Genomic DNA, 23,355 nt, shown 5'->3' on the forward strand with positions numbered 1-23,355 from the left:
TGAACAGGTGCTTTCTCCCCAGGACAGAACCCCAGCCCTTCTTTGGCATTGACCTGGCACAAGCCCCACCTTCAGGAGCAAAGACTCATAATCTTTCATTCATAATTTGTATCAGATGTTGAAACTTGGCCCTTGGGATCCTGAGCCAGTTGTCATGCTCCACTGCCCCTGAGTGTTTGCAGGAATGTTCCAGTGAAGTTCAATCTGTTTCCCTGAGGTTTAGCCACTGCTCTCCTTGGGCATTTTCCTGGTGCAGAGCCTCAGCAGCATAGGATCGATCATCCTGCATTTCTGATGTGACAGAATCTCAGGTTGGGGAGCTGGTGAGGAATGCACACTCCTTGAGGGCCCAGAGAAATCCCTGATGCCTCCCCAGACACCTCTGCACCAATGCCAAGTTCAGCAGAGTGCTGTTTTGTACAATGGGTTTTATTGAGGTTGTGTCAATACAGTCAATACTGTTGTTTTTCTTTTCAAAAAGAAGTCCCATTTTCTTTGATTCCCCAGTGCATTTTTCCCAAATCAGTGACACAGAGCACGTGATAAGTAGAGAACTAAACTTCCTATACCAGGTTAGAAATGAAATTACTAGTTGAAAACATTTAAACCTAATCTTAAAAAAAAAAAATTAAGAATCTGAATATAAAAATGCACAAGGTAATGTAGTTTTCAGTTAAAACCTGACTTGTTTATCAAAGCCAGTCAGTTAAGTGGACACCTGTATCTCAAATCCCATAAATATTTCAGAAATGTCAGCCACCCTTCCCTAAAGGCTTCAGGAATGAGATTTGGCAGAAGTACAACTCTGAAACTGCTGTTTGGGTTTTTGTTTTGGTTCCCATGGAACTTGGTTCCCTGGGCTGCCAATTGAAGCTGATCAATTTCTGCCAATCAGATCCCAACATCAAATTATAGTGGCTTTGACCCAGGAAAGGAGGTCGCACAAAGGACCCTCCCAGGTTTGCTTTGAGACTCTTCTCTTGGCTGTTAGGGAGAAAGAACTCCACCATGAACCCAGTCAAAAACTTTGTTCTTAAAGTCACTTGGGCAAATTTGGGTTTGCATTTCTCCCTTTGAAAGCTAAAGTGATCAGTCAAGTAGCCTGCAGTGGGAAAGTTGTGGGCAGGGTGGAGATTTGGCCAGAAGCCTAGGGAGCCACAGCTTAGCAGTCAGCAGTCATCCTCCACCTTCGACACACACATCCTGAAGTGGTCAGATCAGAATACAGCAAGATGGTTTGTCGAATGACCTAGGTTTACACTTGGTACAGGGAAGTGAATTGGCTTGGTGAGGGCTGAGAGGCCTTGGACCATGGTAAAAGTGACAATCCTTACATAAGCAAGAATGTCCACCATCCCTGCCCCAGTACTAAACTTCTCAGCTTGAACTGGGGCTCAGGAGTTGAGAGGGGGAGCCTATTTCCTGCAGAGGTGCTGGGGAGAATGGCACAAACACCCAGAGCTAGCTCATTCCACAGGGACCTGTTGGCACCCTTTCTTTCAGAACCTTGGCCTCCTGGGCCCTAATCCTGCTTAGAGCAGGAAATTGAAACCGGAGGGTAAAAGGGAGGAAGCCCCACAGATTAACCCCTCTGATAGGCACACAAACCCACCATGTGGTTCTCATTAAGGAAAAGCAAGTGGGAGCCTTCTTCATCTCCAAGTTTGTGTGCCTCTAGCTCAGAAGGCCAAACTAAAGGTCTTTGCCTTGGGGACACTTGGTTTGAGGGTGGCAAGGATCTCCTCACAATTTGTTATAGAAAACCAGCTCAGGTAAAAGGAGAGTGGGAGGAGTGTTCATGTTTGCCATCAGTCCTGCCAGAGTTTGGTCTGCCACGGCAGTCCCTAGGAGCCTGTTCGCTGCCCTCATGCTAACCAGGGCAGAGCCAGTGAGGGCAGCTGGGTAGATGGAGATGAATGATGAATGTAAAGAGCAGGCATCCTGCCCCAGGCCCATGCCCCCACCCCACACAGACCATCTTTCCCCATATGCAGTTGGAGCAGGGAATGTCCCTGCCATGGGCAGGCCTGATGCCACAGCATCACTCTGGGGTTGCATTCTTGGCCGAGTATCCACACTGACCTCCTTGATGGTCCCTGTCTTCTCCCTTTCTCCTAAAGGGAAACAAAAACTTCAGAAAATCCACTGTCATATGCTGAAGGTCCTTGAGGAGCTGGAAGAGCCCCCCCAACCAAGGACTGGAAGGGAGCCCATGCTCCATTCCTTGAGCAGGTGTCATCAGTGGCCAGCAGGAAGGGCTGACTGACTCCTCTGGTAGATGGCCAGGGAGCTCAGCCCCTTCTCTGCTCCTTAGGGGCCCAGCAGCATGCAGAACTCATGGGGGCTAGGCTGAGTGTCCTGGGTCCACCTGCAGACCAGGCAGGACAGGAACAGGGTGACCCCAACCCTGCACAGATGGCTGGGGTAAAGACTCAGACCAACCGCTTCCAGAAACAATATCAGCCAGCATACTGTAGGGGAAAGCAAATCAAGTCTCCTGGGCCACGGTCACCTCCGCCTCTGTTCAGCCTTTGGTTTGTTCTTTAAATGGAGGTCTTTGTAACTGAAAAGGTCACTCTACCACTAAAGAGGAGGCGGCCAGGGCAGCAGGGCCCCACTGTGGGTTATGTGGGGCAGAGCAAGAATCCTGAAAAGGACGAGTGGATGTACTCGGTGGAGTAGAGGCCATTGGCCTGGTCCGAGGGCATCTGCACCCAGACCTGGTCATTGGGCCGCAGCTGGAGCACAGCCCCGCCAGATGCCTGGTCCAAGTAGCCCTTCTTGTATTCATCATAAGTGTAGGTGGCTGGCACATTGTTCTTGTATAGGGCCACCCACACATTGGTGCCCTTGACATGCACATGGTAAGCAAAGTAGTAGACGCCGCCCACAGGACAGGTGAAGATGCCCGTGGCTGGGTTGTAGCCGCTGTGGCCATTGTAGAGAGTCCGGTCAAACTTCACAGGCATGCCCGAGGCAGGAAAGGGCGAGGTGAGCACGGCAGTGAAGGCTGGCGTGGCCTGGGCTGACAGCTCCCCCAGCCCAAACCGCGGCTTGCCGCCTTTGCCCAGCACGGCACCCTCCACACCACCATTGGGCAGGTGCAATCCTGCGATGCCAGTCTCATCGAAGGTCCCAGGGGCACCAGGGGGCCCTGGAGGCCCTGGTGGCCCAGGAGGGCCTGTGAGTCCTGGGGAGCCAGGAACTCCAGGGGGCCCTGTGGGCCCAGCAGAGCCAGGTTCCCCTACTTTCCCCTCTCCAGGGGGCCCTGGCAGGCCTGGTTCACCCTTTAGGCCTGGCAGACCCTGGGGCCCAATAGGGCCAGCTGGACCCTGGAGACCTGGGATTCCTGAGGGGCCCCTCAGACCAGGCTGCCCAGGGAGGCCCAAGTCACCCTTCTGCCCTAGGGCTCCTGCCACCCCTGGTCCTCCAGGGCGACCCGTGAAACCTGGCTCTCCCTTGGGCCCAGTTGGTCCAGGGGGGCCGTGAGTCCCAGGAAGTCCCCTCTCACCTGGGAGCCCAGGTTTCCCAGCCAGACCACTAGGTCCTTGATCACCCCGAATGCCAGGCACCCCTGGGGGTCCTATGGGTCCTGTCTCCCCCTTAGGTCCAGGGGGCCCACGTCTACCAGGGAGCCCTGCAGACCCAGGAAGTCCAGGGGGGCCCCCAAGGCCCTGTGGTCCCTGCTCTCCTGGCTCCCCATCTTCCCCTGGCTCACCCCTGTCCCCTAAGAGTCCTGGGACCCCAGCTGGGCCCCTATCCCCCTTGGGGCCTGGCAGTCCTGGCATCCCATAGCCAGTGGGGCCTATCAGGCCGGGGGGACCCCGGGCCCCTGGTTCCCCTTTGGCCCCTGCTGGGCCTTGTGGCCCTGGCACCCCTGCTACCCCTGGCACCCCCACACCATCTATCCCAGGGGGTCCTTTTGGACCTATAGCTCCTGGCTCCCCCCTAGGGCCTGGAATCCCAGGAGGCCCAGACTCACCCTTGTCTCCAGGGGCCCCAGGCAGCCCATCCAAACCAGGTTTGCCTAAGCCAGCTGGACCAGGGAGGCCAGGGGGTCCAGGGGCACCTCCCTGCCCAGGGGCTCCAGGCAGCCCTGGCTGGCCCACTCCATTATCCCCCTTGAGGCCTCGCTCTCCTGGGGGTCCAGGCTCTCCCTGGGGCCCTGGCTCCCCCTGGAATCCTGGGGGGCCTGGTACCCCCTGAGCACCTGGTTTTCCAGGGACAGTAATACCTGAGGGACCAGGAAGGCCAGGGGGCCCTGGTGGCCCCCGGAGGCCCTGGTCCCCTCGTATCCCTGGCTCCCCCCGAAGTCCTGGCTGTCCGGGTGGTCCAATCTTGCCTGGGAGCCCTGGAGGACCAGCCTTGCCCATCCGAGAGAAGCCAGGGGGTCCAGCAGGGCCAGGCTGCCCATGGAGCCCTGGCTTTCCAGTGCCTGGTTTTCCTGGGAAGCCAGGAGGACCAGGGGGACCCCGAGGCCCAGGCTTTCCAGGAGGGCCTGGCTCTCCTTTCAGGTCCATTGGCAGCAGCGGTAGAGGCATTTCTGAAGCAGACAGAAAGAGATAAGGGACAGTGAGGACCTGGGCAGCAGAGATGGAGGACCCCATCTACCCATTCTTCCATGGCACTATGAAGCACCCTGGGCAGGAATGAAGCTCTCTATCTGCTCATGAGGACCACTCCCTGGACTATCCTTCTCTGCTCTCATGGAAGACGGAACTCAGGTGTTGTCCAGTGGCTATCTTGGGGGCTTCAGGTTGTTTTCCCCCAGGGGTCCCAATACCCAGCCTTCCCCATGAGCTTAGAGGACTCTCATTCCTGCATGACCTGGGAGCAGAATGGCCACCAGGTGGCACCAGCAGCTCAACTTAGAACCAGTTAGAACCGAACCCACAAGCCCAGCACTCTCATGTATACCTTCTGACCCATCCCATCTGAAGACCACCGGCACTGGGCCAGCTACAGCCCGATTCCAGGCCCTCCCAGGCTGACAGGCCCTGGGCCAGCCTCAGAAAGGAAAGCAGAGATGGGGAAATCTGTGGCAGGGACTGAAGGGCTTCAAGGGTCTGGGGAGGTCAAGGAGCTCGCAGGGAGAGTCAGGAGCTCTTTGAGACACTGAAGGGCAGGAGGTCTCACCCAGGAACTGGCCTTTGCCCTCTCGGAAGGGTGGTCCCACGGGTCCTTTCTGCATGGGCTGCACGTACTTCACAGGAGCGTAGCCTGCTGCCCCACCAGCCCCGCCGCCAGAGGTCGCCCGAGGCCCACACCCCAACAGCAGCAGCAGCAACAGCAGCAGCAAGGAAGGTAGAGGTGTCAGAGCCCCCCGCATGGCGTCCGTGGGCGTGCTGCAGGGAGAAACGGGCGCCATCAAGCCAGCCCCTGGGTGGTTGGGAACCAGCCCCAGGGGCTCACAGAAAGATCTGAATTTATTTATTTATGGTACCAGGGGTTGAATCCAGGGGCACTTGACCACTGAGCCACATCGCCAGTCCATTTCTGTATTTTTTAGAGACAGGGTCTCAAAGAGTTGCTTAGGGCCTCGCTAAGTTGCTGAGGCTGGCTTTGAACTCTCGATCCTCCTGCCTTATTCTTCTGAGCTGCTGTGATTATAGGCGTGCCCACCTTGCCCAGCTCAACAGAATTTCTCATTACTTTTTTTCTTTTTGGTGGGTAACAGGAGTTGAACCTAGGGGCACTTTACTACTGAACTACATCCCCAGCCCTTTTTATTTATTATAAGATAGTGTCTCCCTAAATTGCCCAGACTGGCCTTAAACTTTTTAATCCTCCTGCCTTAATCTCCTGAGATGCTGGGATTATAATGTAATCCTGTACCCAGCAAAAGACCCAAATTTAGATATTATTCATAAGTGACTCCCAAATTGACAGGGGTCTGCAGGAATTAGGTCCTAGACCTCTTCCAAGCCTGCTGTAGTTCTCCATCCCAACTACCCAGACTCACCCAGCCTCCATAAGACCACAGCCTCCCCCAGACCACTCACTCTCGGCACCCAGATGTGCCTTCTAGAACTCCAATCTGATTTTGGCAAGTCCTCTGCTGAAAACCCTTTGATGATAACCCCCACTACTATTTGCTGGGCCAGGCACTGGATTGAGACCTTCCAAGATCACATTTAAATCCCACAAAACTTATAAAAACTCTCATCCCCATTTTCTAGAGGATAAAACTAAAGTAAAGGAGTCTGGGGTTGTGGCTCAGCGGTAGGCACTCACCTAGCACGTGCAAGACTCTGGGTTCGATTCTCAGCACCACATATAAATAAATAGATAGATAGATAGATAGATAAATGTGTCCAACTACAATTAAAAAAAATTAAAAAAAAAAAAAAAGTAAAGGTCTCCAGGAAGCAGAGCTGCAATTTGGCAGGTCCACCCAACTCCACGTTTTGTTGATGAACTTCTAAGCTCCCTGAGCTCCCCCTGGCTTCAGGGTAAGTCTGTAGTGCTTATTAGTGCTTAGCACACAGGCCTTAGCATTTTTTTGTTTGTTTTTTTTGGTCCATCAAAACATTTTATTTGTATGAATTGTGAATTTTACATTCCAAGATTTTGCCTCCTGTGTGTATTAATCTTGCAGCTGAGGTTCAATACAATGAAACTAAACTGGAGGGACAAGAACTGATTATTCTGCCATTTTTCTAGGTCTTTGAGCTGCACATCAGATCAGGGGCTCACTCCACACTTGCTTAACTACTGCCTGTGAAGTTCAAAATTTTCCCAGCTGTGTAATCCTCAATGATTTCAGACTCACCAACGTAATCATGCCTCATCATCAAAGGTAGAAACCGGACAAATGACTCTGGAACACAGTCTAGTAAGAACCTAGCTTTTGCCTCTTCTCAACATTGTTGAAGTTCTAGAGAGTTTCAGCCAGAACATTCACAAGTACCACTGTGAGGACTCAGAAAAATGCAGAAAAAGCTCAAGGCCTTTTTAATCTGTTCTGTGCCTGTATTTCTTTCTTTCTTTCTTTTAAAAAATATTTTTTAGTTGTTGATAGACCTTTATTTTTATTTATTTTTATGTCGTGCTGAGGATCGAACCCAGTGCCTCACACATGCCAGCAAGTGCGCTACCACTGAGCCCCAGACCCAGCCTCCTGTGCCTGTATTTCCAACCCCATGACCTACTTTTCTCCCCACCTCTACCCCAGTAACCCAGAATTTACAGTTCCCAGATCCCAGGGAGCCTCACACTCCTGGGCCTTTGCACCTGCCCTTCCTCTGCGTGCAATGTTAAGTTCATCTCCTACTCATAGTGTTCAAAGCCCAGGGAGGCTGTCACCTCCCTCTGTAACACTTCCCAACAGTTCACCTCCCCCCCTCCATTACAGCAGTTACCCGAGCTAAGAGAACAAGGGCTGTGTGGGGAGAGGGACAGGCTCTGGGGTCAACGGCCAGCCTGAGTCTTCCACTCACCCAGAAGTAGGGGAGTCTGAGCAAGTAAGTGGCTCCCTTATCACACACAAAATTTATATGTGAAGCACGCCACAGTGTTCTTCACAATAATCCAAAGTAGAGACCACCCAAGCATCCATCAAGTGAAGAATGGACAGCAAAATGTGCTAGGTCCATACGATGGAGGGACTGACTGACTTGGAGACACAGTCTCACAGTGTTGCTCAAACTGGCCCTGAACCCTGGACTCAAGCAGTCCTCTTGAGTAGCTGGGATGGGACTACAGGTATATGCCACCATGCTGGGCTCAAAACAAGTTAACCACCTGCTTCTCAGGGCCACTGTGATAACCTGATGCCTGGTTAGAGCTGGTGCCAGCTTCCCAATAAAGACTATGTGGCATTTTTCACACCCAAGGAAAGTCCCCCTTCCTTTCTGCTTTGGGTTCCCCTCATCCCACCGGGGACCTCAGCCCCTGTGCTCAGAGTGGGCAGATTCAAGCTCATTTTCTCAAGGGGCCCATGAGACTCGTGCAATGGCCACTCCTGGGCCACAGTTCCAGGGCGTAGAGAGGAAGCTTGGGGCTGGGGAGCAGCTCAGTGGAGGAGCAGTCACCCAGCACACACGAAGCCCTGGCTCGTATCCCCAGCATAAGAAGAGAAGGAAGGAGAGAAAGAGAGAAGGAAAGAAAGAAATGGAAGCTTAGATCATAAAAATCTTGCCCAGGACACACATGACTTGGATGTGCCAGAGCAGAAGCCTCCTCCAGTTGCCCTCAACACAGGTCACCTGCCTTATCTTTTTTTTTTTTTTTGGGGGGGGGGTACCAGGTATTGACTTCAGGGGCACTCAACCACTGAGCCACATCCCCAGCCCTATTTTGTATTTTATTTAGAGACAGGGAATCACTGAGTTGCTTAGTACCTCACTGTTGCTGAGGCTGGCTTTGAACCGTGATCCTCCTGTCTCAGCCTCCTGAGCCTCTCGGATTACAGGTGTGTGCCACTGTGCCCAGCTCACCTGCCTTATCTTGCTATAACTAATGCCAGGACTAACTGAGGTCACACTGCACAGGCCTGGGAATGCTGATGGAGGGTCCTGCTGGACACTGTGCTAATGTTGGACGTTTCACCCTGTGCAAGCCTGTGATGGACACTATCCTTGTTTTAGATATGAGGAAATGGGGTGAGGTGGTCCCCCATTAACAGCACCACAGGCAGAACCTAAACCCAGGCAGCCTGACTGGAGCCCAGCCCCTCATCACCATGCCACGGCACCTCTCCAGAGTACACCAGGGCAAGGCCCTTCTGCCTGGGTCACCTGAGCTGAGGGAGTGGCGGGGGTGGGAGCTGCTCACACATGCACAGAGCCAGATTCTGTCTGGCAGGTACATGGAGGACAGAAAAGTAGTATTGGGTGGCATAGCAAGGAGCAGGAAGCAGAGAGAGAAAAGGGAGTAGCTTCTGGCCTGGATAGGCCAGGGCCAAAGTCATGACACACCACCAGAGGACCCAGGTCTGCCCTGGCTCAGGGGAGGTGACGTGATGGAAGGTGCCACCAGAGGGTGTCCAGGCAGGCAGGGTGCCAAAGGAAGAGCCCAAGGCTAGCTGGGAGCAGGCCCCCCAGCACCTTATCTACCCTTCATTCCTCTTTGGTAACGGGGACCCTCCAGGAAGCATCCCTGAGCCACCCATCCCTCATAGCACCTTCCACAAACTATGTGTGTCTATGTGCGTATAAGAGAGAAAGGGATCACGTGCACGCACCCGCCTCACTGAGATCGGGGACCAGGTCTGAAGCCTGCCCCCAGAGCAGGTATTTCTGCAAGAGAGGAGAGAAGTGAGGATGACATCTGAGACAGAGGTACCAGGCATAGCCCAGATGTTTAGCAAACAGATGATTCAGTTCCCCCAGCATCAGGGGAAGAGGTGCTCCCATGTGACTCCATCCTACAGACTGGGAGACTGAGGCTCCAGGAAGCTCAGTGATGTGAGCGTGCAGTTAGGGCAGGGAGCTGGAAATGGGGCAGAGGTCTGTGGGGAACAAGGGCTTTTGGTCATTAGGACCCGCTGCCCTGGGGGGGGGGGCGAGGAGAGAGAGCACCAGAGAGCTGAAGCTGCAGGGTACTGGCCAGCGGAAAGGAGAGGCTCTCCCAGCCCCAGAGGTGCCCTGAGAGGGGAGGAGGGGACTGCAACCTTCAGAGGGGAGGGGGCATGTGCACAGGTTTGGGGGGTGGAAATGAGCCCACAGCAGTGAAAAGGGTGTGCTGAGCCCGTCCTGGCACTGCAGAAAGAAATGATGCTCTTGGAATTGCACAACAACAGGGCAGTCACAGTGGGACAGGTCACCCTGCCAGTCACCATGAGGTCCATGCCCACCTGCCTCCTGTCCAGTCATCCCTCCCCACCACACTCGGGCCTCTTCCGGTTCTGGGCCCCAACCACTCTCCCCCACAGGGACCTGCACTTACTCTTGCGCACTGCGGAAGCACATCCCATGCCTTCCTCTGCCCTGCTGCCTGGGAAAGCCTATCATAGCCTTGTCCCCTGGAGCTCTCCTACTCTCCCTGTCCCCATGCTTCCCCAACTCCATGCCTGGCTCTGGGCCTGGATGGCACATGGCAATGCTCCAGTGTGTGACAAACTCAATTCACCATGAAGTTTAAAGAGCACACTAATAACTCACTCTATCCCTTCCTGGGACTCAGAGACACATGTCACATATGCCTCCAAGCCAGAGGGGTCATCTGGGCTAGAATGGGAAAAGGTGAGGACATTATATTCCCTCAATCAACCAACTTCACTAAGAACAACCTGCTCTGTAATAGAAGAGCAAAAGGTAGAACAACTGGATTCATTTGTACTTTGTTCTCGAATGAGCAATTCAAGCAGAGGGGCAGTGGGCAGGGGACAGGTCGTGAGGCTCGAACAAGCTCTGTCCAGAACTGGCTGTGTGACCTTGGGCAAGTGATCACCCTCTCTGGTGACCTCCGGAAGTGAAGACAGGAAGGGGGCAGGGCTGGCAGGGGCTGGAGTCTGTCGGAGGTGGGACACTTTCAGGAGACGCTGATTCAGGGGATTGAGCAGTGGCGGCGGCGGGGTAGACTTGGTGTTTGGACAGCTGCAAGTCCTTAACGGGGATTTCCCCCCTTTTCAACAAATCCCCGTAAAACAGCATTTCGTCCAAGTCAGCGTTTTGTGGCAGCCTGGCCTCCTCCCAGGGAGGCCAAGGAGACTGGCTGGAAGCAGGGGATGCTCCTGGGACTTGGAGACCAAGGGGGTGGCAAATGGGCCTCCGCGGAAATAAGTGCCTAAAGCAGATCCCTCCCCTGCAAATGGCGAACGCTGACCTTTCCCCCCAGTCCCTCTCCCGCCGGCTCTGATCGGGGTGGGTCAGCAGGGGGGCCCCGGAGATGCCACCGGACCCGGAGCCTGCCCACCCCCGGCCGCTCCCCGGAGGCGTCTGGAGGTGCGCGCGCAGGTTCCCGGGGACACCGCAGGGTGGCGCGACGGGGCCCGCGGCGCAGGCGGAGCGAGGAGCGCGCAGACCCCGGGCGGCCCCGCCCGGCCCGAGCCCCCAGCCCACCGCAGCCGGGCGGCTGCAGCCGGGCGGCGGGAGCCAAACCACAGGTATGCTCGAGACGCTTCCTGTGGGGAGACTGTCTGCGGGATCCGGCTGCCCGCGGCCGCCCGCCCGGGGCCTCCCGTCTCCGCCCGCCTCCTCGCTACTCTTCTTCTCGACGCTCTCTCTCTCTTTTTTTTTTTTTTTAATTTTAATTTTTTTTCCATTTTGGGGACTGGGGATTGAACCCAGGAACACCTAGCCACTGAGCCACATCCCTGGCCCTTTTCATATTTTATTTAGAGGCAGGGTCTCGCGCAGTTGCTTAGTTACTGAGGCTGGCTTTGAACTTGCCATCCTCCTGCCTCAGCCTCCTAAGTCTCTGCGATGACAGGCGCGCACCACCAGGTCCGCCTTCTCTCCCCGCTTTCTCGCTTTCTCGCTCTGACTCACCTGCAACCCCACCGCCCCCAAAACCTGGCCCAGTCTCTGCCATCTCATGAGATGGCAGCATTTCTAAGCAACATCCCTCTTTCATCCCTTCAAAGACTCAGATGACCTGCCACCAAAGGATAGGAACTTGTGCAACAAACGCCATTTTCTGGCCTTGCCATTCCTGAGATGAGCCCCAAAGTCTGCTTAGGACTAGGGCGGCACTGTGGGTCTGGGGGCAGAGTAGAGGGAGCGCCCTCCTCACCCACTGCGCCCTCCAGCCCTTCCCAGCCAAGCTTCTGCAAGGAACACCACCGCCCGCCCCTCACCCCACGTGCTCCACAAGGCCCCTCACCAGGGCCACCCTGTCCTGGACCCTGCTCTCCTTCTGCCTTAAGGGCTTTGCCTCCCATTCTCCTCAGCTCCCTTCCTCTGCCCATGTGCAGACCTGGACCCATTTCCAGGAGCTGGCTGAGCCCTGCCATTCCCTCCCCTGGATGTGTCTCCTGCAGCATCCCCTCTTGCCAGTTCCCCAGTCCCCTGGCTACAGTCCCATCACCAGCCTCCCCTGAGCCTTAGACTCCCCTGTTCACCTGTCAGCCCAGCATGGCTGCCTGCCCTCCACCCACGCTGCTGTCATCTCCTCCTCACTCATTACTTACTTCTCCACCCCGGTGCCCACGCCAAAAATCTGAACATTGCTTCTGACCCTTCCTTTCTTCCAGGGAAGTAAGGAATCTTTCAATGCCTTGGTCCAATTAGAAAAGGGCACCCTTGCTGGGTGTGGTGGCCCACGCCTATAATCTCAGCAGTTTAGGAGGCTGAGGCAGCAGGATCGAGAGTTCAAAGCCAGCCTCAGCAATTTATCGAGGCCCTAAGCCACTCAGTGAGACCCTGTCTCTAAATAAAATACAAAAATGGGTTGAGTACATGGCTGCTCAGAGGTTCAGCATCCCTGAGTTCAATCCTCAGTCCCAGAACCAACCCCCCAAAAACAGAAAAGGCTACCTTTCCTCTTAGCCAACTCAGCCCCTACTTATTGTCTTTCTTGAATATTCTCACACAATAACCAACCCACACAACTGTACATGACATCCCTATTCCTTTCTCACCAAAGTACCCAGTCTAATCCTGTGGGCTTTACCTCCTCTTTATTTCTCTCATTTCTGCTCCTTCCACACACCCTCTGCCCTAATATAGACCAGTCAGTAAAGGCTTCTTAAGTTGCCAGGCTTGTTGGATGTGGGGATGCACACCTGCAATCCCAGTGACTCAGGAAGCTGGGGTGGAAGGATTGCAAGTTAGAAGCCAGCCTCCGCAACTTAGTGAGACTCTGTCTCAAAACAAAAAGTAAAAATAAAAGAGACTGGGTACATGGCTCAGTGGTAGAGCACCCGTGGGTTCAACATCCAGCACTCACACACCAAAAATTTAAGTTGCTACATTCTCACTTAGATGATCATAAAAGTCTCTTACCCAGCCCCACCCCAGCTTCTCTTTTCAACATGTCCTGCATTGACCTCAACAATGCTTCTCAAACTCCAGCCTGTTTCAGAATCAAGACGATCTGTTAGAACCCAGATTCCTGGGCCCCGTCCTGAGTCAGTGGGGGGGGGGGGGTCTCCATCTCTAACCATCTCCCAGGTGAAGCTGCTGCTGCCTGTCTGTGACCATCCTTTGACACAGCTCTGCCCATGGTTGTCCCCTGCTCTGGGTTCTCCAGTGACTCCCTAGTGGGGACAGGGTTGACTGTCACCATGTTGTTCTGCAATTCATGTGGCTTTCTCAAGAAGGAGGCCTGTTGTAGACGTGGCAGGATGTGGACCAGAGGAAGGAGCACGCAGTGAGGGGAGACGGGTGGCGGGCACAGTGTGGCAGGGCCCTGAGGTCGTGGGAGAAGAGCTCTAAGAGCCGAGTGAGGGGAGGACAGGGGATTGGCAGGATTCAAAGGCCACACAGATGTGTGCTGTGACCCTTCCTCCATGTTGTGCTGATGAATTCAGATTGTTACCTGTGTGACTCTGGCATCTCGTGTCCCCATATCTGCCCAACCATCTCCACTGGGGACCGCCTATCTCTGTCCTCTCCCACATCCTTTCTCTAGATCTCTGAGTCTCCGTCTCTGTAACTCCTGAGCTGTTGGCTGCTTGCCAACTCCTCTGGACGGCCAGCACTGGTGGGCCCCGCCACTCACGCTCCCCTCGGGTCCACCTGCCCTCCTGGGACAGCGCCTGAGTAGCTGCACATGGTCTGGCAGGGACTTGGGGGTCTGACACCCAGGAGCAAAGCCCCGTCTGCTGGATCACAGTGAGGCTCTCAACCCCCCACCCCCAAGTTGAGCTTGTGGCCAAGAACTGCTCCCAAGGCAAAGGGCTGCCTGGAATCTGGGAGCTGGAGGGTGGAGGGAGGTGGCCAGGCTGGGGCGGGGCTGCCTGGGGACCCCCTCATCACCCAGGTTGATGGCAGGACAGAAGTGTGCCCTCTCCCATCTTGTCTGTCCCTACCAGGTTTCAGTACCACTCAAGGGCCCAACATCCCTCACCCTGGCAAGTGAGGTGCCCAGACACCAGGGGACCTCAATTTTGGAAGCGAAATTAAAAGAAGGCCGGAAGGAGAGGTCAGAGTCCAGAAGTCCAGAGGGGTAGGTGACGGTGGCACAGCTCTAGCTGAGAACAGAGCGAATGTCTGGAATGGAGGAGGCCATGCCCTCCCCCGTGGGGGACACCCACATTTAGGGAGTGAGAGAAGCCCCGGGCTCCACCCCCAGAATCCAGGCACCCAGACTTCCCACTGCCCCCTAACCTCCACCACCTGCATGATCCCCTCTGCCCTTCCTTCCTGCTCTCCTCCTCCAAGGCGACACTGCCACATTTGAGACCCAGTGCAAATGCTTCCTCCTCCAAGCAGCCTTCCCGGCCTCTGTCCCTGGAGCACCATCCCCTCCTCCCTGAAGCCACCCTGCCTTGCCAGGCCGAGGCTGGCACTCCACCCGTGCTCAAGTCTGCAGCTGGCGCTCCAGTGCTGACCATCCCGGCCCACTTCAGCCCAGCCCCCCGGGGCGACTTAGGGGAGTTTGTGGCTCTTCCCAAGTCCTGTATCCTTCTCAGCTCTGAGTCAGCCAGGGCTGGGACGGAACTTCCCTCCCTGCAGGTGGCCACCTTTGCTTCTGCTCATCTCTGAGTCTAGACGCCCCACCAGGGAGACAAAGCATTCGAGGAGGTGAGGACAGCCAGAAGGGACAGAGGAGCGAGAAGAGGCCAGGAGTGGGCAGGTCCAGGACAACCACGGATCCTCAGGCCAGCAGCCAGGACAGCTGGCTCTTCCCCACCAAGGGGCTAGCCTCAGCGGTGCCATCTCTAGCCTTTTAGCAAAGACCGGCTGTGAGCCTCTGACCAGGACCGACAGGCTGCAGCCCGGCCCAGCCCCAGGCCTGCAGGCGGGCCCCTCACTGCCCCTCGCCCTCGCCTTCTGGTTCGCATTTGCAGCCTTTTCCGGAGCACCACCCGCGCCTGCTGCGCCCCAGCCTGCCAAGATTCCTGGGCCTCCACGGCTTCCCCGCATGGTGGCGGCAGGCGGCAGCAGGAGGGGCCAGGCTGGGCAGGGAGGGGGTCTGGCGGGAGTGTGGCCAGGCCACTGCACCCAGACCGGGCCAAACAAACAGGGCTGCGCCAGGGAGCAGGGAGAAATAGTTCAAAAATGAGAGAAAGCTGCTTCCGAGTTGGGCCGGAGTTTTAAAGAACAGGCTGCAGGGAGCTGAGGTCACCTGCAAGAGGGCCCACCACAAGGATACCCTGGGCCTGGGAGGAGCTTCTGCTGCAGCAGGAGAGAGAGAGGTTAGACAGCAAGAAGCACAGGCCTCATCCAGCCTGGGATATCAGAAAATCCCACCCCCAAAATCTAACTTACCTTTCAGGTTGGAGGGGCCTGGTAAGGTCCCAGCAGAGGCAAGGCCTGAGGATGAAGGAAAGCAGCAGTGAGAAGACACCAAGAAGCCAGGCAAAGTGGTTCACACCTGTGATTTCAGCAACTCGGGAGGCTGAGGCAGGAGGATCACAAGTTTGAGGCCAGCCTTGGCAATTTAGTGAGACCCTGTCTCAAAACAAAAACTAAAAAGTGCTGGGGTTATAGCTCAGTGGTTGAGGACCCCTGGGTGCATCCCCAGGATCAAAAAACAAACCAACAAACAGATGGAAGCCCAGGAAGCCTCTGGCCCGGACCCAAAGCCACCCCAGGCCTGCTGCCTGCTTTCCTGAAGTCCGCTGGAAACTCAGCCCCAACCTCACCTGCCTCCTCAATACGCCCCCAGAAGTGCCTCCCCCACCAGTTCTCCATTCCCTCCAGGCGCACTCGGCAGCGTATGCCTGCCCTGGGGATGACCACGTTCTGTCCGGAGGCCCAGGCTGAGGACACCTCTTCTGTGTGCCAGGGCCCACACTGCTGAAGGCCCTCCTCTGTGTCGAACCTGGTTTTGGACAGTCTCTACTCTGGGGGACAATCCTTGCTAGGACAGCTCCTGCCATATGGGGACCCAGCTGCATGTTTCTGCCCTGTGCCCTGACCTACTGAGGAGGAGCTGGGGACCTCAGAAACTCAGAGCAAGGAACACTCCCTCCTCCAGGAGCTCCCCTGAAGACTGCACGGAGGAGGGGGATCCTGAAGGAAGCTACCTGGCAGACACGGGAAAGCCAGAGTGCTGTGGGGTCAGGGAGGACAAACAGGAACTGACGTTGGGACAGGACAGGAAGGACCCTAAGTGCACGAAATCCTTGGGGAGCCAGGGAAGGTTGCTGAGCAGGGAGGTGATGGGGTTAGAACCCTGGATGGCCAGGTCCGCATTCCTGCCTCCACCAAGCATGGTGCTGGGCTCGGTCAACAGCCCCAGTCCAGGTCACACTGTGTACAGAGAAGCTGGGGCTGGAATCCAGACCCAGACATGACTCCTGGGTGGCTGGGGAGGGGATGCCCAGCCAGCCCACCTGGCAGGGAGGCCTACGGATGCGTCACTCTCTCCCCCAGCTGCCTGCTTGCCTCTGCCCGCTCCCATGGAAACTCTGACACCCGCCCGCCCTCCGCTAGCTGCACAGGCAGCCAGACGCCAAACCAGCAGCTCCTCGGCCTTCTCTCCACCTCGGCGGACCCTGCCGCCAACCCTGCTCTGACGCCATACCTGAGGTGCTCAGGAGGCCACTTTCTGAGCCGGGTCTAGGGATGAGGCTAGGCAGGGGGTCCTTACACTCGGTCTCCCCCCAGCCCCTCCCCAAACCTGCAGCCCGGGAAAATGACCAAGGTGAACTCAACCAGCTGGAGGTAGGGAGAGATGATGGGACCAGGCTGAGGGAATGGCATGGGGTGCAGAGTGAGAAGGGCCTGCACATATTGAGGCCGTGGAGAGATGAAAACAATATGGCCAGCAAGTGAAGCAGCTCCCCACCGCCAGCACTCGCTCCCCACACCGTGTGCTAACACCCTTCTGGGTATTCTCCTGGATCCTTTCACTTAATCCTCACAATTACCCAGTGACACCAATATTTTGTCTTCCCTTTTTACAGATAGGGAAACTAAGGGACAGAGAGGTTATGTAACTGGCCCAGGGTCACACAGATCGTGAGGGGAAGAACCTAAATTTAACCCTGGCTCTTGGCTACAAATCCTGCAATCTTAACCACCAGCTGACTGTACAGATGATGAGCGTGAGGAGGGCTGCCTGGAGTCAGGCAGAAATGCCTTGAATATCAGGGGCAGTGACCTGGGCCCATCCTAAAGCCAGCTCCCCTTCTCTATCCATTTTTAATAATAATGATGGCCTCTAATGGTCTTAATGGTAATGGTCTCTAAACCACACTAGAGCACCAGACACACACCAGGCATTGCTCTATCCAACCCCCTATAGCCCTCAAAGGGTAAACTGTTGTCCCATTATACTGAGGAGGAGCACTGAGGCCCAGAGAGATGACAGGACAAGGAAATGAAGTCAGGAGGATCTGCCCAGACCCAAGGCAGCCAACCCCTGCAGTTGGGCTTCCTGAAGACCTGGGCCTGTTCCCCACTTCCGCTCTTGCCACACACCTCCCCCGCCTGCTGCCTCAATCCAGATGGCACCAGGGGCAAGCAAGGCTGGGCACAGGGTTACTACAAAGGGGCTGCCTGGGCCTTCTTCAATGGGACTCTGTTCTTCACCTCCACCCCCAACCTTCTCTAATCCCCTTCTTGAGTCCCTCTCTGGCGACATCTCCCCTTTGCACAGGGCCTGCCACTGCCTTCTAAATCCCAGGCCAGAGGTAGGTGAGACAGCCTGCACTCCCCGCTCCCAGCGGCCTCAGAGAGCTGCAGGACTCCCAAGGAGGCTGGCCAGGGTCTCAGCCCACCTCCCACTTCAACTCTCCAAATCAAGCTGCTGGGGGCCCTGAGTGAACAGCTGGCTCCTCCCAGATGGGGTGGGGGGGCAAAGAGTCCTTTTCTGAACCCCCACAATGGGCAGATTCTGGGCCAAGAGTCTTATTTTTTGAAGGGGTGGGGGCATACCAGGGATTGAACTCAGGGGCACTCAACCACTGAGCCACATCCCCAGCCCTATTTTGTATTTTATTTAGAGACAAGGTCTCACTGAGTTGCCTAGTGCCTTGTTTCTGCTGAGGGTGGCTTTGAACTTGCAATCCTCCTGCCTCTGCCTACCAAGCTGCTGGGATAACAGGCGTGCACCACCACGCCCTAAGAGTCTTCTTTTTTAAATCATGAGTTAAGAGAACCACTCTGGAGCCCAGCTGTGTATGTTCTTATCCCAGTCATCTACCTGTGCCTCAGCTTCTTCATCAATGAAATAGGAACAAGCTAGACACAGTGGCACATGCCTGTAATCCCAGCTCAGGAGGCTGAGGCAGGAAGATCACAAGTTCAAAGCCAGCCTCAGCAACTTAGCAAGGCCCTAAGCAACTTAGTGAGACCCTGTATCAAAATTAAAAAAATAAAATAGGCTAGGGGTGTGGCTCAGTGGTTAAGTGCCCCTGGGTTCAATCCCTGATACCAAAAAAAAAAAAAAAAACATAGGAACATTTCCTACTTCACAGAGCATTTCTTTTTTGTTTTTGTTTTTCATTTTTTGTTGCTGGGGATCAAACCCAGGGCCTTTTGCATGTAAGGCAAGCACTCTACCCACTGAGCTGTATCCGCAGCCCTCGCAGAGCATTTGTGAGGATTAAACAAGTTGTGCACATTGGACCTGGAGCAGAGCTTGGCGTATAGGATTATTCAATAAATGCTCACCTTACTATTATACATATCATCACCATGACACCTCCCGGCAGCCTCATTTTATAGATAAGGAAAAAAACCCTCATTTTATAGATAAGAAACTGAGGCTTAAAGAAGTTATTTGCCCAAGTTCACCAGTTAGCCAGAGAGGACATCGGGACCTTGGTCCCAACTGAGTGCGTCCCCAGAGATGCTGAGGACAGCCCCCTAGCTCCTCAGAAGACACACGGTGTTCCTGGGGGGCCCTGCATCCCCCACCCACCTCCTGACTGACTTCAGGGGCTCCGCCCGCCCCCAGCCCCTGCAGCCTCTGCAGGAGGGGCTCCGCATTCCTGGCTAAGCGGCCGGATTTGCTGTGCTCCGGGAACTATGAAAAGAATGTTCGCCACGAGCTGAGCCGTGGTCGCCTGTCAGGGAGCGTGGCCCGAGGGCCCACGCAGAGCTCTGTGGCAGCCAGCACAGTGGGAGAGGAGGAGGCTAAACTGGAGGGAGAACTTCCGGGTTGTGAGGGCTGCAGACATTGGATGGGGGTGAAGGCCCAAAGGGTCGGCCTCTGGGATCTTCCAGGGGAAGGAAAAAAGGACCCTGTGCCCTCAACCCCGATGTTCCTCACTGCGGCTGCAGCCAGCGCCAGGCCGCTTTACTGGCCCATCTCATGGATGCGAGCAGGACACGGGAAAAGATCATTTGAGGTCACACAGCAGCCAGTGGCAGCACTGAGACAGAGGCAGGGCCCTGGGCTCAGGCCACCTTCCTCACCGAGGCTGCCCGCTGGGTCCGCTGAGGTTCTTAGACTCTAGAAAGTACCATCTGAGCCCTCCTGTTCTAGGTTCTCCTTGGGCCCGACTCTCCTTTGTGGGTACTCCCAGGCTGCCCACCCACCCGAAGAAACACCTTGTGCTACAAAAATGCCTGGCACACTGTCCATGCTCAGGAACCAAGCCTCCGTTCCTTTCCCCACCGACAAGCACCGGGAGAGCGAAGCAGCCCGGGAGGTCGGTGGGGAGAACAAGAGCCATGTTCTCCAGAGGTCTGGGAGGGAATCCTGGTCCAGCACTCAGCAAACAGGCCGCTCACCCACCGCGCTGAGCTCCACTTACCCCTCTGTTAAATGGGCCACCAATCCCCACCTTGCAGCACAAGGATTAAGTGAGACATCTGAGCATAGAGCCTGGTATACAGTAAGTACCCAAGAAACTCCTATTGTTCCCACTCCTCAAGGGGACAGAAAGAGGTATTAAAATTAGAGAACTTCAAGTGACAAGGTTTCCAGCACCTCAGGTCCTTTGATGTGCCCTGTGAGGAAGGACAGCCTTTGTGAGGACCCTGCATCCAGGGTCCTAGTCTCTGGTCTCAGTTCTGTCACTGGCCGCTCAGTGACCTCAGGTGATCTTTCCCCAGAGTTTCTTAATCTCTTCCTTGCGATGGGCCAGTAATGTTGGCCTGACTTTTCTCATGGGGCACTAGCCCTCACGTGTGGGCCCCTCTGCCCTCCAAGAGCAGGAAACCCACCCATCCTGGTTGCAGGGGACAGCTACCCTTCCGTTCAAAACTTTCCAAGAATCTGAATGGAGGGAGGGCCAAGTCCTCCCTAGTCCGTTCCCAGGGTCCAGAAAGGTGGAAGGTACACTGCTCAGAAATGTGGGTGGAAGTTCTAGGTGCTGCCCTCCATCACCAGTGTGACCTGGGACTACCCCTCACCTTTCCACATGCAAAATGATCCTGGTATTCCCATTGTGTAGATGGGAAACTGAGGCACAGGGATGGAAAGTGACAGGTCTGTCCGACTCCCAGGATGAGCACTTCTCCACACTGGGCACACCACTTTCACTTGAGAGCTTCTGTCTACACCCCACCCACCCTGGATATGTGCACGGAGCACAGTGGATCTGGAATTCTCTTCCTGGGAGTGTGATTTCCATGGCTGGTGTCTGGGCACATAGGTGCCCACTCTGATCTTATATACCACCCAGGCTTCTCCACATACCCATGGACTCCCAGGGCCCACCCCTGAACTCAAGATCACCCAGCCCCCGTCATTCCAGTTTCAGATCCCAGAGGCTAAACCCTCATCTCTGCTGTACCTCCCTCCTCTGGGGATAGATCACAGACACCCTGAGCAAGGTTCTTGACCGACCTACTCCTCATCCCAGTCAACTAGTCACTCCCCCCCATTCCTCTCCATCTTTTTCTTCTCATCCTCATGGCAACCACCTACTTAAGCCCCCTTCACCTTCCTTCTCAAACCCTGTCTCCCTGACTCTGAGATTCCCCCAGAGCAGCCACAGTGACCTCCGGACTGTATCACTCCACAGCACACACCCTGTTCCTGGACAAGGCCCTTGGAAGTCTGCCCTCAAGTAGATGGATTCCCTCCCACTCCCCACTGTGTGATCCGGCAGTCCCCATCACTCACTGTCCCTGAGTCCGCTCAGCGGGGAAGACCTCCCACTCACCCCTCCACCCCAGGCACCTGTGAAAATTCTCATTGTCCTTGAAAGCCTTCCAGAGAGTCCTCTTGGATTCAACCCCCCACACCCCTGCAGTTTGGGGTGCATGGTGCCTTCCTCTGGTGCCTTGAGACCATAGTGGCACCCCACATGAGAGGCCATTGGCCTCTCTGTTCTTCTACCCCACTCTATATCCTTGCAACATGGATGGGACCACCTCATCTGAGGCCCCACTTCCCTACAAAGGGGTCCAAGCCTGCCACTGGGGTTCTGGACTGAGCTGGGAGGCCTGAAGGATAGGGAATCTAGGCTCAGCCATCCTTTGGCCTGGCTCAGGTCCAGGGCAAGGGAAGTAGTGGGGCTCAGGGGCTCAGGCTGGCGGCCCTGTTTGGAATCTTTGCCCTCCCTGTTGCTACCAGACACATGCACCTCTACTCTTCCCTTCCCCTTCCTCTAAGCCAGAGTGAAAACACTCATGTTCACTGCAGTAGACAAAGTGAAATCGGAGAGAGACCCTGGTGAGCGAGTGGGTGTGAGCATGTATATGCGAGCTGTACTGTCTGAGAACGTCTGGCTGGGCCATGTGGGGCCTGATGTGTCTGTAGGAGTCTTGGCGCGCGTGTGCGTGTGTGTACACGCGCACAGGCCACTGTTTTAGCGTTTGTGGTGGTGTGTATTTCAATAGAGTGTGCTCGCGCGTGTCTAATGAATGTTTGATTCAGTGTGTGATTATTGTGTGTGACTCTCTGTGGGAGGGAGTGTAGCTGTCCTTTTGGAGTGATTGTGTCTCTCAGTGTTTACCAGCCCGGTGGGAGGCCAGCAGGGGCATCTATGCCCTGACAGACTGCCATTTCTCCTTGGTGTCTCTCCCAGATCCCTAACCCCTTCCCTAAGGACACTCTCTGCTCAGGGGAGCGAGGATCAGTCTATGTTAGCTCAGTCCTCAAGAGGGTCACTCAGCTGCATGACCCTCCTCTGCCCCACGGCCCTCATAGCTTCCAAATATCCACTACAGCTTCTAGAGGCTGCCTTCGATAAGGGCAGACAGGTCGAAGGAAGGCTTCTGGATTGCCAAGTCACTCTGCTGGAGACCAGTGACATTTTTGTCAGAAATCTAGCATGGTCTCTCCCATTCAGGTATCAACTCAGGTACATACACCCCCACACAAGTAAACTCAGAGGAGTCTGGAGATTCCTGGGCCCTTCTCACTAACTAAGCCCTTCTCTACCTGGGGCCTCCCGGGCCACTGTGTCCCCAGTCCCAGGGCAGAGACACCAGGAAGGCTGTTTGGGGACCCTGGGACAGCTGCTGCTCTTTGTCAGGCATCAACTCCTCCGACCCCTACAAGTCTCAGCCTCTGGCTGGGGCATCCCTCAGAACCTCAGTCTCCAGTTTGGGGTGGGGCTATCAGGAGGGACTCAGGGGACAGAGGCAGAAAAACGGAGTTACTGAGAGGTCCGGTCCGAAGCAATTCAGAAACGGCAGAAAGACGGGAAGAACGCGGAGGCTGGGAGCAGGGTGTGTGTGTTGGGGGGGGCTCTAAGACCCCTCACCTCCCCCTGCTTCACCACGCTGCCAAGGAAGTTTTACAGGTGTGGCGCGAGACTCTGAGGGGTGAAGCGACACGCCCTGAGCCACATCGTCTGGGATTCCACCCCGCACCATCTCAAGCTGGAGCCCTCGCTCTGGGAAAGGAAGGGAAGAGGGGGCTTTCTCCAGGTTTCTGGCCCGGGGCGAGGGCGGGAAACGGGGCGCAGGGAGTGGGTGGACTCCCCCATCCTAGCGCCCTGGCCCAAGCCCGTCATCCCGTCCCGACCCCGGGGTCCGAGGCGCCGGCCCTGCCGTCCGGTGTCGTCTCGGGAAGCCTGGCCGGGACCTTCCCGGAGCCCCCAGCCCCTGCCCGGTGCCCACCTTTACCTGCAGGGCGGCGCGGGCGCTGCTCCGGCCCTCGAGGGCGGCCGGCGGCTCGGCGGGCGGCGGCGTCGGGGTCCGCGCCGGCGGGGCTGCGCCTAGCTGTGCCGGCCGCCCCTCGTCGCTGTGGAGTGGGCGGGCGCGGGAGGGGCGCGGCGGGGCGGGGCCTCGCCCTCCTCTTTCCACAGCCGCGGCCAAGGCCGGCGCCCCGCCCGACCCGCGCCCGGCCCGCGCCCCCTCCCCACGGCACGCGCTCGGGGATCCCAGCGCACCCCGGGGCGCGCCTCCACGCGCCCTGCGCCGCCCGAGCCTACGTCGGGGCCCCAGGTGGCCC

The 23,355-nt window shown here is 56.1% G+C and overlaps 1 protein-coding gene and 1 long non-coding RNA gene across 4 annotated transcripts; one reads left to right on the plus strand and one right to left on the minus strand.

The window, feature by feature from the left end:
- Positions 1 to 411: 411 nt before the first annotated feature.
- Positions 412 to 23,149, minus strand: Col8a2 (collagen type VIII alpha 2 chain). 3 transcript variants are annotated; one of them, XM_078025917.1, is made up of 4 exons: positions 23,028 to 23,149; positions 15,318 to 15,362; positions 5,137 to 5,345; positions 412 to 4,543 (listed from the first exon to the last, which is right to left on the minus strand). In XM_078025917.1, the coding sequence occupies exons 3-4, from the start codon at positions 5,327 to 5,329 to the stop codon at positions 2,625 to 2,627; spliced, it is 2,112 nt and encodes a 703-aa protein (XP_077882043.1). In that variant the 5' UTR covers positions 5,330 to 5,345; positions 15,318 to 15,362; positions 23,028 to 23,149; the 3' UTR covers positions 412 to 2,624. The 3 variants fall into 3 exon arrangements, with proteins under 3 accessions (XP_077882043.1, XP_077882044.1, XP_005317869.1); XM_078025918.1 differs by lacking the exon at positions 15,318 to 15,362 and having other exon boundaries at positions 23,028 to 23,119; XM_005317812.4 differs by lacking the exon at positions 23,028 to 23,149 and having other exon boundaries at positions 15,318 to 15,437.
- Positions 13,034 to 18,693, plus strand: LOC144367994 (uncharacterized). The gene is made up of 2 exons (XR_013427703.1): positions 13,034 to 14,052; positions 15,325 to 18,693. It is a non-coding gene; the product is annotated as an uncharacterized LOC144367994 (long non-coding RNA).
- Positions 23,150 to 23,355: the final 206 nt, after the last annotated feature.

This window comes from Ictidomys tridecemlineatus, chromosome 11 (assembly GCF_052094955.1).
Source record: "Ictidomys tridecemlineatus isolate mIctTri1 chromosome 11, mIctTri1.hap1, whole genome shotgun sequence".
Classification (NCBI taxonomy): Eukaryota; Metazoa; Chordata; class Mammalia; order Rodentia; family Sciuridae; genus Ictidomys; species Ictidomys tridecemlineatus.